At 37.5% G+C, this 18,459-nt stretch overlaps 1 protein-coding gene across 1 annotated transcript; it reads left to right on the top strand.

Annotated features, from left to right (window-relative positions):
* Positions 1–1,641: 1,641 nt before the first annotated feature.
* Positions 1,642–9,679, top strand: LOC130590182 (uncharacterized). The gene is made up of 4 exons (XM_057392211.1): positions 1,642–1,830; positions 2,119–2,640; positions 2,725–2,775; positions 9,254–9,679. Exons 1-4 carry the CDS (start codon positions 1,642–1,644, stop codon positions 9,677–9,679), a joined length of 1,188 nt encoding a protein of 395 aa, XP_057248194.1.
* Positions 9,680–18,459: the final 8,780 nt, after the last annotated feature.

Genomic DNA, 18,459 nt, shown 5'->3' with positions numbered 1-18,459 from the left:
TTTTTATATATTTCCTATATGTATTCTAAAGTCATTTAGTCCAAACGTTACGTCTGAACGACCAAAGTTAGCTTTTACTAAGTCCTAACATTACGTCTGAACGACCAAAGATGGCTTCTGAGCGCCTGACCATCCTCTAGATTCGTGAGAATAACGACTGAGACACATACATGAGACATAAAGCAAGGACATAAGATCAATTTTGCTAAAATCCAAAAACATCAACGTAATGGTCACCCCCGTAGGTGACCCAAAAAGTTTAAAACGATAAAAAAGTTATGGTCACCCCCATGGGTGACCCAAAAGTACAGTACAAACAGTCACTCTTTCGAGTAACTGTTGAGTTCCCTATATTGAGTTTTGAGTGATGACAAACCACATTGAACTATTATTGCATGCATGTTTCTGTTTGCATGTGTAGGTGCCAAAGTACAAGTTCAATGGATAGAAAGACGAAGCTTGTGAAGCCAAGTCTTGAAGAATTGCATGAAGACCTAGATCATGTTGTAGCACTTTTAGGTCTTAGATGAAATGTAAGTGGTATAAAAGTGTTGATGCACTATAAAGGTTTGAAACTAGAGAGATGAGTTAGTTGTGGATGACAAGAAACCTCGGTTACTTGTCCTACACAACTACAAGTAAATTTGGTTGATTGGAACAGTCTGGGAACAGATCTGAACCAGTCCTCTAGGGTTTATTTCATGCATTCGTATTTTAAGAAAGTTTTCTTTCTGCGCAAAATTGATTTTCAAAATACACGGATGCATGGTTTGTTGTGTGAGCAAGATTTCTTAAGTATGGTAAGTGTGTTATATGATATTATACTGATTTTATTTATTATCAAATAAAATCAGTGAGAATATTTTCCTTGGAATAATTTCCATACTTTCGAGGAAAATATACTCTCATAATATCATGTAATATTTACTTCAAAGGCTTATTTAAGGATGAGTGTTAGCACACAAACATGAGGGCTTTTGCATGCATATTTTCAGCATACTCTAAGCAAAAGCATTCTCTCTCTCAAGTTCTTAAACCTAGCATAAACCTTAATATCACAATAAGGACTAAAACTACTCTCATTCTAAGCGTATTTAGGCTGTTTGTTTTTGAGAGAAAAACTTGTTGTATTTGAGCATTCTGTGAGTTCAGTTTGCTGGAGAAGTTGATCAGGGATCAATTTCATTTGGACCATCATAGTTGGTGGTTGAGTCGAACTTCCATAGGAGGAAGTTGGGAAATCATTTTGTGCATAGGTGCATAAGTGATTGAGTGTAATTCTTTTGTTATTCTGAGTTGATTAATAAAAGAGTAAGTGAGTGGAGGACGTAGACTTATTAGAAGTCGAACCTCATTAAATCCTTGTGTTGTTTATTCATTGCTTTTATTTCCGCTGCTAGAGAACTGTTCCTTTACTGTTCTTTCTATAATCGAAAAATTTACAACATTCGGACAAACACTCAATTCAACCCCCCTCTTGAGTGTCACTTGCACTTGCAATTGGTATCAGAGCCTAATTTCTTGAAAGGGTAACACCTAGAGAAGGAAGACATAATGAATACTCAAGAGATGACCAACGGATCTGGAGGATCAAGGTTGCCCAAGTTCAATGGAACAAATTATCCTTGGTGAAAGATTTGCATGAAGAATCTGATCATTGGCACTGACTATGAGTGCTGGATGATTATCAAAGATGGTCCACGCAAGGTTGCTGATAAGGCTGATGGAACAGAAAAGAAGGAGAGTGAGTACACAAGTGTAGATCTGAAAACTCTCGAGAAAAATGCTAAAGCCATGTCATTACTTCAACAAGGTATTGCTGATAATGAGGTAAGCCGTATCTTAGCATGCTCTACTGCAAAAGAGATATGGGATACTTTAGAATTAGCCTATGAAGGCACTAATGAAGTCAGGAGATCTAAAATTGATATGCTAATGTCTAAGTATGAAACTTTTGATATGAAACGAGATGAAAATATAAGAGATATGTTTACTCGTTTCATGGCAATTATCAATGACCTTAAATCTCTTGGAAAAAACTTTACTAATGAGGATTTGGTAAGAAAGGTCTTGAGAAGTTTGACATGTAAATGGCTGCCCAAGGTTATTGCTATCCAGGAAGCCAAAGATCTATCCACCTTGTCCATGGAACAACTTATTGGGTCGTTGATGACTCATGAGATGTTGGTGGATTCAAAGGAGGAAAGTACAACCAAAAGCCATGGGTTAGCCCTGAAAGGTGAAGAGAATGATGAAGATCTTGATGAGATTGGACTCATGGCTAAGAGGTTTGAGAGGAGTCTCGGAACGCAGTTCAAGGGAAAGTCTTGGAAGAATAAGGGCAACACAAAGAAGACCAGTAGCAGCACTGGTTGCTCCAAATGTGGGGAAGCTGGACACATGATCAAAGACTGTCCAGCATGGAAGAATGACAAAGGAGGACAGAAGGAGAAGAGGATGACAAAGAGGGTTATGCTAGCTGCCTGGGGTGATTATGATTCAGGTGGTGAAAGCGAGGAGGATGAAGCCCTAGTTTGTGTGACTGCACTGATTGGGGACATAGAGCAGAGGCAGACTAGTTCAGGGAGAAAGGGAGACATATGTCTTATGGCAGGAAGCAGCTCTTCCAATGAAGAACAGGTAACTATTTTTGATATGCAAGAAAAAATGAGATATTGTGATAGAGATGAGTTACTAGGCTTTATTGATTCTTCTATTGAACAGAATGTTGAAGGAAATGCTGCTTATAAGGCTAACAAAAGGAAGTTAAGAGAAGTAACACAAAATTTAGACCTAAGTGAAAGCCGTTCTGCTGAGCTTGAACTTATTTGTACAGAACTGAAAGAGAAAATTTCAGAGCTTGAAATAAGTTTGGATCAGAAGAATATCGAGCTTGAGATGCTAAAACCTCAATCAGATTTTTCCAATACTGATTTTTATCAAAACAATGATAGAGGGTTTAGTAAACTCAAGGAGGTTGAAATTGATGGTATAAATTTCGAGTTACTCAAATAGAAAAGCTTTACTTTAGAACATTCTGACTTAATTTTGGCTCATAATTATATGATTGACGATGTGGAAGAATTGTTCAAAGAGTGTGTAGAATTGAAAGCTGCTTTTGCTAGCACAAGTGGTCCTAGTGTTAATGTTGAAGACTTATGTTTTGAATATGAGGGTAAGATTTGTGATTTACAATCTGAAATATTCGAATTAAAGAAAAATATCAAGACTAAAGTTATCCCTGATAATCAAAGTGTTGATATTGAATCTTTAAATTTGGAATATGAAGGTAAAATCTGTGATCTTCAATCCAAAATATACGAACTAAGAAAAGGCAAGAACATTGCGACCACTTCTGAACCAGATCCAGAACTGGTTTCAAAACTTAAGGATGAGCTTCATAGGGCAAAGTTGGATCTTGCCATTGCTGCAGAATTTAATGAAGCTCAACTTAAGAAACTTGAAACCAAGGAACAGGATTTGAGTGACTGCTTGAGACAGATGAACAGGTTGCTCATGCTCAGAGTACTTTAAACATTCTGACTTCACAACATGGTAATCCTCAGAGGTTTGGATTAGGTATTCTGGAACCAGTTCCCAACAGCCACCAAAGTTGGGAAGAGATGAGACTTGGATTTCTGAATTCAAGAGAGGTAAGTACGTGTTTGCAAAGGACATGCACGTATGTACCTACTGTGGTAAGAATGGTCATGTTATTAATACTTGTTGGACTAAGCAAAAACATGATAAAAGAAACCAGTCTCATGTTCACAATGCTCATTATCAGAAGGGTCATACACACAATTGGTCGAACAATGGAAAACATGATAAAACAAAAAAGACCAATGTAAAACAAATCTGGGTTAGAAAGGACAGAGTCAAACCAGTTCCCAAGGACAAGGAACCCAAGAAATCTGGGTTCCTAAAACTAAACCTTGATTTGTTCTGCAGGTTAGAGTGAGAGCAAAGCCATACTGGTATTTGGACAGTGGTTGCTCGAGACACATGTCAGGAGATAAAAGTCAATTTCTCTCACTCGTAGCCTATGAAGGAGGAAGTGTCACCTTTGGAGACATAGCAAAGGTTTGATTAAAGGTATAGGTAAAGTTGGTAAGACACTTTCTCAAGCTATTAATGATGTTTACTTTGTAGAAGGTTTGAAACATAACCTCTTGAGCATTTCTCAACTATGTGACAAAGGAAACCATGTTGAATTTGAAACCAATCTTTGTCATATAGTCAACACTGAAACAAGGGAACTGGTCTGCAAGGGATTTCGACATAACAATGTTTACATAACATTTTTAAGTCAGATTCCAAAGACCAGTGCCACTTGTCTTAGTGTTATAAAGGATGATCATTGGCTGGCATAAGAGACTTGGACATGTAAGTTTTTCTTTGCTCAATAAACTGAGATCTCAAGACTTGGTGACAGGTTTACCTAACATCAAGTTTGCTGCAGATCATATTTGTCATGAATGTGCTAAATGTAAACATGTCAAGTCCTCTTTTCAGCCAAAGAAGTTTGTAAGCACAACTAGACCTTTCGAACTTGTACACATGGACTTGTGTGGGCCCATGCGTGTGCAAAGTCGAAATGGTCATAGTTATGTGTTTGTGTTAGTTGATGATTATTCTCGTTTCACTTGGACAATCTTTTGAAGTTTAAAAATGAAACTTTTGAAGAATTTGAAATTCTGATAAAACAGTCCAAAACAAGATTAGTCATCAACTGGTCTCTATCCGGTCTGATCATGGTTCTGAATTTGACAATGTCAGCTTGTAACCTACTGTAATGATCATGGTGTATCTCATATTTTTCAGCTCCTAGAACTCCACAACAAAATGGAGTGGTTGAAAGGAAAAATCGCACTCTAGAAGAAATGGCAAGAACAATGCTTCTAGAGAGTGGTCTTCCTCGAAACTTCTGGGCTAGGCTGTGAGTACTGCGTGTTATATTTTGAATAGGGTAATGTTGAGACCTTTACTGAAGAAAACACCTTATGAGCTCCTTAGGGAAGAAAACCAAACATTTACATTTATGTTTTTGGGTGCAAATGTTTTGTACACAACAATGGTAAATCAAGTTTGGACAAGTTTGATCCTAAGAGTGATGAGGCTGTTTTCGTTGGATACTCTTCACACAGCAAGGCATACAAAGTTTTCAATAAAAGAACCTTGTGTGTTGAAGAAAGTATCCATGTCTTGTTTGATGAGACTAACATGTTCAGCAAGCATGTGCAGGTTGAAGATGCTGATGAGTTCGAAATTGGTATGCTGAACTTTACAGGACTAAGGATGAGAAGGTGCTGAACCAGGCTCACCACACAACTCTCATAGAGAGGAAGAGTCTGGTCCAGCACAGAATCAGGTAGCTCAAGAGGTAAGGGAAGGAGATAGTGACTCAGATGCTCATCCACATGAAGATGATGCAGATGAGACCACTATGGAAACTGGTTCACCTGCTCAAAACAACAATGAGACAGGGGAACCAGTACAGGAACAGGTTCAACATTAGAAGGCACAAATGAAAACTTTGATATAAACAAATCTTTTAAGTACAAGTCCTCTCACCCACTGATCTAATCATTAGTGACTTAACAAGGGGGTGCAGACAAGGAACTCTACTTTGCAAAACTTTTGTGCATTCTATTCCTTCTTATCAAATGTTGAACCTACTGACTATAAGGTTGCTTTAACGGATCCAGATTGGGTTCTAGCCATGCAAGATGAACTCAATCAGTTTGAGAGAAATCAAGTATGGCATCTTGAACCCAGGACGGAGAACATGTCTGTTATTGGAACTAAATGGGTGTTCAGGAACAAATTGGACGATTCAGGAATTATAGTCAGAAACAAAGCTAGGCTAGTGGTTCAAGGGTTTAATCAACAAGAAGGAATTGATTATGATGAAACCTTTGCTCCAGTAGCCAGGCTTGAAGCTATCAGGATATTAATTGCATTTGCTGCTCAAATGAACTTTAAACTCTTTCAAATGGACGTTAAGACAGCCTTTCTTAATGGTTATTTGAAAGAAGATGTTTATGTAAAGCAACCCCCTGGTTTTGAGGATAGTGTCTTGCCAAATCATGTTTTTAAACTCGACAAAGCTCTTTATGGTCTCAAACAAGCTCCTAGAGCATGGTATGAGAGACTTTCCAGTTTTCTTTTAGAAAATGGCTATAAGAGAGGATCGGTTGACAAGTCACTATTCTTGAAAGAAAGAGGAACTGATCTGTTAGTGGTCTAAATATATGTTGATGATATTTTTTCGGAGCTACTAACCTGATTTGTGTAATGAGTTTGCAGATTTGATGAAGAGCGAATTTGAGATGAGTATGATGGGAGAACTTGGATTCTTCCTTGGCTTCAAATCAAGCAAACCAAAGATGGAATCATGATCCATCAACAGAAATACCTCAAGGAGCTGCTGAAGAGGTATGGTCTGCAAGATAGCAAGTCCTATGAAACACCTATTCCAACTTCTACAAAATTGAGCCTTGATGAGAAGGGAAAGGATGTTGAGGGCAAGCTATACAGAGGTATGATTGGCTCATTGCTTTACTTAAAGCCAGTAGGCCAGATATAGTGTTTTCAGTAGGGTTGTGTGCGAGATTTCAAAGCAACCCTAAAGAATCTCACCTAAAGGCTGTTAAAAGGATTCTTAGATATCTCAATGGTATGATGATATGTGTTTGTGGTATCCAAAGGCGGCAAGCATGAGCCTCATTGGATACACAGATGCTGATTTGCTGGTTTTATTGTGGACAGGAAGAGTACTTCTGGAATGGCCCACTTCTTAGGTTCTTGTCTCATTTCATGGGGATCTAAGAAACAAAATTCTGTAGCACTATCTACAGCTGAGTCTGAGTACATTGTTGCTGCTTTGTGCTGTGCTCAACTCTTGTGGATAAAGTCACAACTAAAGGATTTTGGGGTCTGTTTCGGAAGTGTTCCTATTTTATGTGATAACACAAGTGCAATCAATATTTCGAAAAATCCTGTCCAGCATTCTAAAACCAAGCATATTGAGATTAGGCATCATTTTCTAAGGGACAATGTTGAAAAAGGTAATGTTGAGTTGGAGTTTTGCAGGTCAGAAGATCAATTAGCTGACATATTTAGAAAACCTTTGAGCAGAGAAGTGTTCAGCTTTGTACCTTGTTGGGCATGATTAAGATTAGAAAATGAGCTCTTAGGTCTTGACTTGTCCCTTTGGCTAGTCAAACGATGTCAATATGTGTATACATTTTTTTTCTTTTGTACATTTTTTTTTTTCTTTTGCTTTTTAGGGCTCACAAAGTTCTTATGCGATGCTGAACTGATCATCTTAGTACTTGGTACTTAAGCATAAGTCTTAAAAAGGTAAGTTGGCACAGACCAGTTGCAGACCACTTGGGAACCAGATTCTTGAGGCGGTTATTCTCTGAATTTTATTTATTTTCAAATTTCAAATAGGAAAATAAATGAAGTGACGGTTGTAATTAAGGCAACTGCAGTTTGCGAAGAACGGATATTTGCTTGATATCCGTTTGATTATTTTCTTGCCATCTTATATATATTCTTGCATGTGATCATACTTTCCTTATTTCTTTCTTATTCTCTTTGATCACATATTTTCTTGATATTTTTTTCCTTTCGTTGCTTATATTCTCTCGATAAACCCTAATTCTTTTTCTACTTCTTTCTTTCTCGAATTCTTGAAACATAAATTGTTCAAGTTTTCTTTTCTTGTTCTTAAGTGCTCAAAACAGAGTGAATTCAGTCTCATCATGTCAAAAAGAAGGAGTACTAGGTTGGTAGAAAAGGAGGTTGAAGAATCTCCCGAAATTGAAACTAAGAAAACAAAGGAAGTGGCTGAACCAGTGGAGGAAGAGAGATGAGAAAGAAGAACCTTTAATACGGAGGAATTCAAAGAAGCCAACAACCACAAAATCTACCACTACAAAAACAATTACACCCAAATCCACCACAAAATCTACCACCACAAAAGCGGTAATTCCAAAATCAACCGCCAAAACCACCAAAACCGCCACTCCCCAAGTTACAAAAACCACCACTCCCAAAAAGCCTGTCACACCAAAATCAAAGGCTCCCTCACCAAAACCGGTTGAGGAGTCTAAGCCAGAGGAGTCGGAGAAGATGGAGGAGTCAGAACCGGAAAAGGAGCCGGAGCTGGTGAGTGAGTCAGAACCGAAAAATCAGGAGGTGGAGGAAGAAGAAGTTGAGAAGGAGGTTACCAAACCCATCACCACAAAATAGCCAGTCAAAACCACCAAGCCCAAAATCCCTACACCAAAGATCACACCCAAACCAGTGGAGAAATTAAAGAAGAAGGAAGGTGCTGATGTTGAGGGGAAGTTACTGAGAAGGAGGGTGTTAAGGCTGTTGCTAGCAAGGGCACAAGGGTAAAGACGGTTGCTAGGAAGGGTGCTGCAACTTCCAAAGGCAAGGGGATTAAGCAGGAACCAGAACCAACCCAGTTCCCAGCTGACAAAAAGAGGAAGCTGCCTGCTATTGTTGCTGCAGAGGGTTCTAAACCCAAGAAAAGTAAGTCTATCACTCCTGAGCCTTTGTATGATTTGAGGGATAGGTCTATTCTGGTTGGTTTTTCTATTGTAAAGAGTTGGGTTGATCAGAAATTCTTGCATGAGCTTAAGGCAGCTTTAGAATTTCAGAAATGGTCTGTTTTGTTTGCAAAAGAACTTGATGTGTTTATGCCTTTGGTTGAGGAATTTTATGAACACCTGCATACTAAGGACGATGGGTCCTACTTTGCTTTTGTTAAGGGCACTCCCATTAATTTATCTGAGAAGATTTTGGCTGAAATTCTCAAAGTCCCAAACAAGGGACTTGATGTGTACTCAAGGGAGAACTGGCCCATAGCTAAAGGACTCACAGCAGAACAAATCCAGACCAGGTTATTCACTGGTCCACCTGACCCTAAGCAGGGGTAAACCATTAGCCACTTAAGGGAGCCAATCATGAGGATATTTCATACAATAGCCTCAAAGATTGTGTTTCCGGAGCACAAGGTCGCATGAGTGTACGGTTGATGGATAGTGTTCTCATATACTGTCTCATGGAACACATTCCCGTCAACCTCCCTGCTATGGTGTTGGGTAACATGATCTGCTGTGTGGAGAAGGCTAAGCATGCACTGCCCTATGGAGGATGGCTGACCTTAGTATTCAAGCATTAGAAAATTTGTATGGTGGGAGACTATGGCACCATGTCTCATCTTACGAATCAGATTATAGGTCAGAAGGGCATGACATATGCAGGTGGTGTTCTGAAAATGAAGGTTGAAGCAAAGGGTGATGCAGCTGGTGCAGGGACCAGTACGGAATCAGTTCAGGCAACTCATGCTTTGGTAAAGCAGTTGAGCGAGCAGAATCAGATGATGCAGAACATGATGAACACTGTTACTGAGTTGTGTTCTGCACTTCAGGAATCCTACAAGAGGGTTGAGGTTCGCCTTGACAGAGCTGGCATTCAGTCAAGAAAGGATTCTGAAGAGAAGGAAGACTCATCTGCTGCTACAGGTAATGGTGATGATGAACTGGTTTCTGAGGAGAAGGAAGAAGAGGAGGCTGAGGAAGATGAAGAAGCTGCTTCAGAGGACCTCGAGGAAGACGAGGAGGGAGATGAGACTGAACCTGACTCTGGAGCAGATTAAATTGCCTTCTTTCCTTCTTCTATCTATTGCTGCTAACCCCTCTCTATTATTGAACTCTATATCTGGTTTTCCCCCTTCCCAAATTACAAAAACATTTGATCTTATGTAATTTGGTCTATTAATGGTCTGTAATAACTATTATTTAGGACAAGTAGCTTTTGGTACTCTGCAGGAACTTTGGTAGCATCAGCATCCCTAGAATGTTGTTTGAGCTGCCTATTTAGCTTGAACTTCATATAATTAGTGGTTATCTACTGATTGTGTTTTGTTGTTTGTTAATTTGATTATTCCCTTGATTTATTTTAATGATGCCAAAAGGGGGAAGCAGGTGTAAAGTTCTGATCTGATTTTTTCCACCTAATCTTAGGGGAAGCAGGTCTTGTGTTACAAACTGTGTGTGTTGCAGCAACTAGAGAAAGGCTGAGTTCCTTGTTAGAGGTGACAAACCAGAAGTGGTATGGAAGTGAGTGTATTCAAAGCACTTTACTTCTTTTCAACCTAATGGCTTAGAAATAAGTCTGAACAACTACTGATGTTCTTCTTGCGAATGCATGTTTAAGTCTAAGAGCTCTGAGTCTAATTAGTATTTGCCTATGGTACTTAGAAACTCTTTCTTAAAGTGTTGTCAGTTAGTTGTGAACTGGTGAACTTGTAAATGATGCTTAATCTGCAGGAACAGTACGAGACCAGTGCCTTAAGTTCTTATCTTAAGAATTCAAACTGTTTGAAAAAGTTTTCAAAACTAATGATATTATTTGCTGGGGGAACTTCAGGGTTTGTCATCATCAAAAAGGGGGAATTTGTTGAGTTCCCTGTTTTGAGTTTTGAGTGATGACAAACCACATTGAACTATTATTGCATGCATGTTTCTGTTTCCATGTGTAGGTGCCAAAGTACAAGTTCAATGGATAGAAAGACGAAGCTTGTGAAGCCAAGTCTTGAAGAATTACATGAAGACCAAGATCATGTTGTAGCACTTTTAGGTCTTAGATGCAATGTAAGTGGTATAAAAGTGTTGATGCAATATAAAGGTTTGAAACTAGAGAGATGAGTTAGTTGTGGATGACAAGAAACCTCGGTTACTTGTAATACACAACTACAAGTAAACTTGGTTGATTGGAACAGTCTGGGAACAGATCTGAACCAGTCCTCTAGGGTTTATTTCATGCATTCGTATTTTAGGAAAGTTTTCTTTCCGCGCAAAATTGATTTTCAAAATACACGGATGCATGGTTTGTTGTGTGAGCAAGATTTCTTAAGTATGGTAAGTGTGTTATATGATATTATACTGATTTTATTTATTATCAAATAAAATCAGTGAGTATATTTTCTTTGGAATAATTTCCATACTTTCGAGGAAAATATACTCTCATAATATCATATAACATTTACTTACCAAAGGCTTATTTAAGGAGTTCTGTTAGCACACAAACATGAGGGCTTTTGCACGCATATTTTCAGTATACTATAAGCAAAAGCATTCTCTCTCTCGAGTTCTTAAACCTAGCATAAACCTTAATATCACAATAAGGACTAAAACTACTCTCATTCTAAGCGTATTTAGGCTGTTTGTTTTTGAGAGAAAAACTTGTTGTATTTGAGCATTCTGTGAGTTCAATTTGCTGGGGAAGTTGATCGGGGATCAATTTCATTTGGACCATCATAGTTGGTGGTTGGGTCGAACTTCCATAGGAGGAAGTTGGGGAATCATTTTGTGCATAGGTGCATAATTGATTGAGTGTAATTCTTTTGTTATTCTGAGTTGATTAATAAAAGAGTGACTGAGTGGAGGACGTAGACTTATTAGAAGTCGAACCTCGTAAAATCCTTGTGTTGTTTATTCATTTCTTTTATTTCCGCTGCTAGAGAACTGTTCCTTTACTGTTCTTTCTATAATCGAAAAATTTAGAACATTCGGACAAACACTAAATTCACCCCCCCTCTTGAGTGTCACTTGCACTTACAATTGGTATCAGAACCTAACTTCTTGAAAGGGTAACACCTAGAGAAGGAAGACATAATGAATACTCAAGAGATGACCAACGGATCTGGAGGATCAAGGTTGCCCAAGTTCAATGGAACAAATTATCCTTGGTGTAAGATTTGCATGAAGAATCTGATCATTGGCACTGACTATGAGTGCTGGATGATTATCAAAGATGGTCCACGCAAGGTTGCTGATAAGGGTGATGGAACAGAGAAGAAGGAGAGTGAGTACACAAGTGCAGATCTGAAAACTCTCGAGTAAAATGCTAAAGCCATGTCATTACTTCAACAAGGTATTGCTGATAATGAGGTAAGCCGTATCTTAGCATGCTCTATTGCAAAAGAGATATGGGATACTTTAGAATTAGCCTAGGAAGGCACTAATGAAGTCAGGAGATCTAAAATTGATATGCTAATGTCTAAGTATGAAACTTTTGATATGAAACGAGATGAAAATATAAGAGATATGTTTACTCGTTTCATGGCAATTATCAATGAACTTAAATCTCTTGGAAAAAACTTTACTAATGAGGATTTGGTAAGAAAGGTCTTGAGAAGTTTGACAGGTAAATGGCTGCCCATGGTTAGTGCTATCCAGGAGGCCAAAGATCTATCCACCTTGTCCATGGAACAACTTATTGGGTCGTTGATGACTCATGAGATGTTGGTGGATTCAAAGGAGGAAAGTACAACCAAAAGCCATGGGTTAGCCCTGAAAGGTGAAGAGAATGATGAAGATCTTGATGAGATTGGACTCATGGCTAAGAGGTTTTAGAGGAGTCTCAGAATGCAGTTCAAGGGAAAGTCTTGGAAGAATAAGGGTAACACAAAGAAGACCAGTATCAGCACTGGTTGCTTCAAATGTGGGGAAGCGGGACACATGATCAAAGACTGTCCAGCATGGAAGAATGACGAAGGAGGACAGAAGGAGAAGAGGATGACAAAGAGGGTTATGCTAGCTGCCTGGGGTGAATCTGATTCAGGTGGTGAAAGCGAGGAGGATGAAGCCCTAGTTTGTGTGACTGCACTGATTGGGGATATAGAGCAGAGGCAGACCAGTTCAGGGAGAAAGGGAGACATATGTCTTATGGCAGGAAGCAGCTCTTCCGATGAAGAACAGGTAACTATTTCTGATATGCAAGAACAAATGAGATATTGTGATAGAGATGAGTTACGAGGCTTTATTGATTCTTTGTTGGGGAATCATTTTGTACATAGGTGCATAAGTGATTGAGTGTAATTCTTTTGTTATTCTGAGTTGATTAATAAAAGAGTGAGTAAGTGGAGGACGTAGACTTATTAGAAGTCGAACCTCGTTAAATCCTTGTGTTGTTTATTCATTGCTTTTATTTCCGCTGCTAGAGAAAAGTTCCTTTACTGGTCTTTCTATAATCGAAAAATTTACAACATTCGGACAAACACTCAATTCACCCCCCCTCTTGAGTGTCACTTGCACTTACAGTAACCTAAAGCAGAGTTTGATTAAAAGTTTAATGGCAAGGGCATGATATAGAGCGCTTAAAACTTAAACAACAGAGGCGTCTTCATCTCCCTCCTTCTCTGACGCAACAGCTGGTAAGACAGTGGCTGGAGCTTCCCTCTCAGTCTCAGGATCAGATGGCACGTGTGACGCTATGAACCCGGCACAAGACGGGGCATTTTCATCAACCTTTGATGAAGAGTCCGCCGTCGCAGCCAAGTCCTCTTCGTCCATCATATCCTTCATGGACCCCATGTACTTGAGGAATAGGTCAATGTCCTTCTGTGGCGTCCACGATGCCGTCTTCTTCATTAGAAACTGGTGCATCAGCTTAGCCCTGACCCTAGTTCTCACTTCAGCTTCGAGCATGTCCAGCTCATTCTTCTGTGCGTCAACGCTTGCCTGGAGCGTTGTGATTTCATGAACTGAATTGAACTGAATTGAACTGAACTGAACTGAACTGAAAATAAGGTGGGGAGAACAGGCCCTAAGTTGCTATTGTTTATTTCACTAATGTGCAATAATTTTGAAGGTTAAAAGAATTATGTACCTTTTTGGAAGTTTGCAAATTGCCGATGGATGAATGTGTGATATCGCCGTTAAAATCTTATGTTTTTCTCAGATTTGTGTTTATAGGTAACTTTTGTGAGTATGTAATTGTGAATGGTTCTTGAGAATAGTGATTTGTAAGCCAATTTTTGTAAATGTATTTACGTTCTAGGTTATTAGTTTTAGTTTATATGTTAATTTTAAGTTTTAATAGAGTTTCCTGATTATTTGAATGATTTGCGCGATTTTTGTAACGTGATTTTCTCAATTGTATGAGTGATTTGTAAAGTTTCTTCTTTTAAGTGATTTGTGAATGAGTGTTTTAAATAAATTTTCGTTAGTTTTCTTTGAGTGTCGATTTTGATTTTGACATTCCTTTTGTAATTTAGAAAGGGAAAGGGGGCAAAATAGGCATTCCAAAAGAGGACACCATTGCTCCTCCCTTCCCTTATATAATAGAGATATAGTACTTGAGTGTAATTTGGTAAATTGTTTGGCTAATATAAAATTATAATATATTTGAGGGTATAATGCCATTATTTATGGTTCTAATTAGACAATTAGTATCCTCAAATCTTTATGTACATAATTAATACTAAATCACTTCCTTTTTATTTAATTGATGTAAAAAAAAGTAACTTATGGTAAGAATTTGAACTTCTCAATCAACTTTATTTTTTGAAATCTTAATTGTCAATCATGTATATTTTCCGATATAATAAAAAAAAACTCAATGTTATGGTTCTAATTGGGAAATTATTATCATCAAAGGGAAGTGGTTGATATGAATAGAATCCAGAATACATAAAAAAAAAAAATGGGAGTCAGAGGGTAGTAGTGAATGTATGAATTACTGCAAGGAGGGAAAAAAAAGGATTAATTTGACAAGCTTTAATTTGGCAGCAGAGTCAGAGAGATGATGAGTGATTTAATAAGGTTTTTAAGACTATATGAAGTACATATGAGTGTCACAGATCTATATGTCATAAAAGATAACTAAGGCTGTAAATGATGAATATATGAGAAATAAGATTACTATAAGTTATGAGATTTCTATAGTCATTTTAATAAAACTTTCCTTCAAAAAATAGTCAGCATTATAACTAAGAAAAAAGTTTGCCAATTATCTTTATTATATAAGGGAAGGGAGAAGCAATGGTGTCCTCTTTTGATATGCCTATTTTGCCCTCCTTCCCATTCTAAATTACAGTTTCACTTACAAATCAAAGGGGGCTTCAAACAAAATTACCAAAAATATAATTGTAATAATCATTCACAAGTCAACTAAAATCATAAAATTGCATAATTTACGTTATGCAAATCACTAAAATGAGGAAACTTTATAAAAACTTAAAAATTCACTTACAAACTACAACCTATGAAAAAAATTGACTTGAAATCAAAGTGTCCACTTTCTTTACAATTTATGAAGTACTGTACTTAATTCAAAAATCAACTAAAAAATTATAATATTAGAAATCATAAATAAATTCAATAAATTTCTATTTTGTTCATAGAATTTAACTTTGAAAAGTAAAAAAAAAAAAATGGTGAGAGACTTAAGTGACAGAAACTAAACCAATCAAATTTTGCAACTAAAAACAATTATACTTTGTATGTCTAATGTTCAAATTTTGACTCTTATGCCGAAGAAAATCGAGTTTCTGTTTTGAAAAAAATTCAAGCACGCATCGCGTGCAAAAAATTCTAGTCTCTATTATATAAGGGAAGGGAGGAGCAATAGTGTCCTCTTTTAAAATACCTATTTTGCCCCCTTCCCTTTCTAAATTACAAATCAATGTCAAAATCAAAATCGGCACTCAAAGAAAACTAACGAAAATTAATTTACAACACTCACTCACAAATCACTTAAAAAAGAAGAAACATTTACAAATCACTCATACAATTGAGAAAATCACGTTATAAAAATCACGCAAATCACTCAAATAATCAAGAAACTTTATTAAAACTTAAAATTAACATATAAACTAAAATTAATAACCTAGAACGTCAATACATACAAAAAGATTTACAAAAATTTGCTTATAAATCACTAACATTAAGTACTTTCTAAATTATTTTTATAGCTTTACATTCACCATCGTCTTCATCGTCTGTTGAAGCGCCACGCAATACAAATAGCTCAAATGATACCCCTACAAGTGTTGTCATTAACGGTATAAATTGTCAATATATAGTTTACCTTCGATTGTGCTTTTCTTCAAATAACGTTTAGAATTTAATATTATAAGCTACGTTATTTTATCTTTTTTGTCATATAAAGCTGTATTTTTTTTTTTTTTGGTAAACTGTAAGTATATATTACCAAATCATGAAAGCATCACCTTTACAAACAAAACACCAAAAACATAAACACACCCCACCAAAAGACAACCTACTAATTACATCTATTTACAAGCTCATTTATCCAGTTTCTATCCTCTATATTCCATTGAATATCCACACAGCTTTTAAGTCTACTACAAATATCCCTTTGAATGTTCTCCACCACGCTTCTTGGATGCTTCACTGCAGCATTCCACAATGTGTGATTCCTACTCTTCCAGATATGATATACAAGAGCAGTAAGCACAGCATAGCTTACTTTTTGCAGTTTCTTTCTTCGAAAAATTCTCCCCCATTTCTTCCAAGTGATGAACATGTTTTCATATCCAGCAATTTTAATGTCCATCCACCTCAGAATCTGTTCACAGATTTTAGCACTATATGAGCATCTGAAAAAAAATATGCAGACAAGAGTCTTCACCAACATCACAGAAAAGGCAAGACTTGTCTGGACATACTCCTGCTTTGAATAATCTCTCCCTTGTCTTCAGTCTCTCCAGAATTGCCAGCCATTCTATGAAGGAATGTTTAGGAATGTTCAAACTATTCCACACCCAGTAGTGCCAAGGCACACTAAGCTGTTGCCCCTGGAGCCATTCATATCCAGCCTTAATGGTATACCCTTTGTCCCCATTTTGCCATCTGTTGCCAGTATAAGCATTTTTGAACATGTTCTTCACTCTGCAAATAGCTTTCCAGCCCCAACTAGCACTAGCAGGTGGTTCATATGACCACCAATCCATCTCTCTCAAATAAACACTATGAATCCACTTTATCCAAAGAGAGTCCTCTTTATTTGCAACCTGCCAAACATATTTTCCCAAAGCAGCAGTATTCCATCTATAACAGTCCTTAATGCCCAAACCACCATTTTTCTTGGGTTTACAAACCCATTCCCAAGCTACAGGAGGAACTTTCAGTAGATTAACCCTCCCTTCCCAGAGGAAAGCTCTACATATTTGCACTATTCTATTCAGAACTCCTTTAGGCAGTAAAAAAGATTTGTGCCCAGTAGATATGTAAGCTTAACAACACAGAATTCACCAAAGTGACTCTTGCAGCATAAGAGAGATGTCTGGAGGACCAGCACATGATCTGTTTCAAGATTTTATCTACTAGAGCATCACAATCAGCCTTCTTCAGTTTCTTGGATGTGATTGGGACTCCTAGATAACAAAAGGGAAACTCTCCTTTGTTATAGCCAGAGACCCTGAGGATGCTATCTTGCACACTTGCTTTCACATTGCCAAAGTATATGGCAGACTTTGCAGGACTAGCTTCCAAACCTGATGTAGCTGTAAATGCCTTAAGAGTTCTCACTATCAGAGCAGTTGAATGAGGATCTCCCTTGCAGAACATCATCAAATCATCAGCAAAAATGATATGAGTGAGCTTTAATCTATCACATCTATAGTGATATTTGAATTCTGCTCTCTTACTCATCTTCTTCATTAGTTTGGTAAGATATTCCATAGCCAATACAAAAATCAATGGGGAGATGGGATCCCCCTGTCTGATTCCCCTCTTCCCATTAAAGAAGCCACAAACACTACCATTGATGCTCAGTGAATATGTTGTAGTAGTAATACACTGCATAACCCAATCTACAAACTTCTTTGGGAAATTTAAACCACACAGCAACTCTTCAATAAAGCTCCAACTTAGAGAATCATAAGCTTTTCTTAAATCTACTTTGATAGTGCATCTTGCAGGGAGCTCCTTCCTCTTATACATATTCAACATGTCTTGACATATTAATATGTTATGCATAATACTTCTATCCTCCACAAAAGCACTTTGAACTGGATCAACTAATTGACCAAGCACTTGTTTTAATCTCTCACACAGCATCTTAGAGATTATTTTGTAGATTACATTGCAACAAGCAATGGGTCTAAACTGATTCACATCTGATGGTTGTTCTATTTTAGGAATCAAACATAAAATTGTTGCATTCATCTGCTTAAGTAACTTACCAGTCTGAAAAAAATTCAGAATGGCTGCACTGATATCTGGACCAATATGACTCCAGGCTTTCTTGAAAAAGTGGCTTGTGTACCCATCTGGACCAGGCGCTTTATTATCTTCAATGGCAAACAAAGCTCTCTTTACATCCTCTTCTGTAAAGTCCTCACAAACCATCCTCTGTTGTTCACTAGTTAGAACATAACCCTCCTGAATAATTGACTTGTTGACAGACATACTAGTAGGTTTTATAGTACCCAAAAGATCATTATAAAACTCCAGAAAAGCCTTTTTAATATCTTCACTCTCCTCCTACCAACTTCCTGCCAGATTCTTTATTCTACTGACTTTGTTCTGAATCCTTCTCTGCTTCAAACAAGAGTGAAAATATGCAGTGTTTGAATCCCCTTTTTTGACCCACTGTTGCTTCACTTTCTGCTGCAAAAAGCTTAAT

This window comes from Beta vulgaris, chromosome 9 (genome assembly GCF_026745355.1).
Source record: "Beta vulgaris subsp. vulgaris cultivar EL10 chromosome 9, EL10.2, whole genome shotgun sequence".
In the NCBI taxonomy this organism is placed as follows: domain Eukaryota; kingdom Viridiplantae; phylum Streptophyta; class Magnoliopsida; order Caryophyllales; family Amaranthaceae; genus Beta; species Beta vulgaris.
The sequence above is the reverse complement of the archived record's forward strand: the minus strand, read 5'-3'. Positions and strand labels throughout refer to the sequence as shown.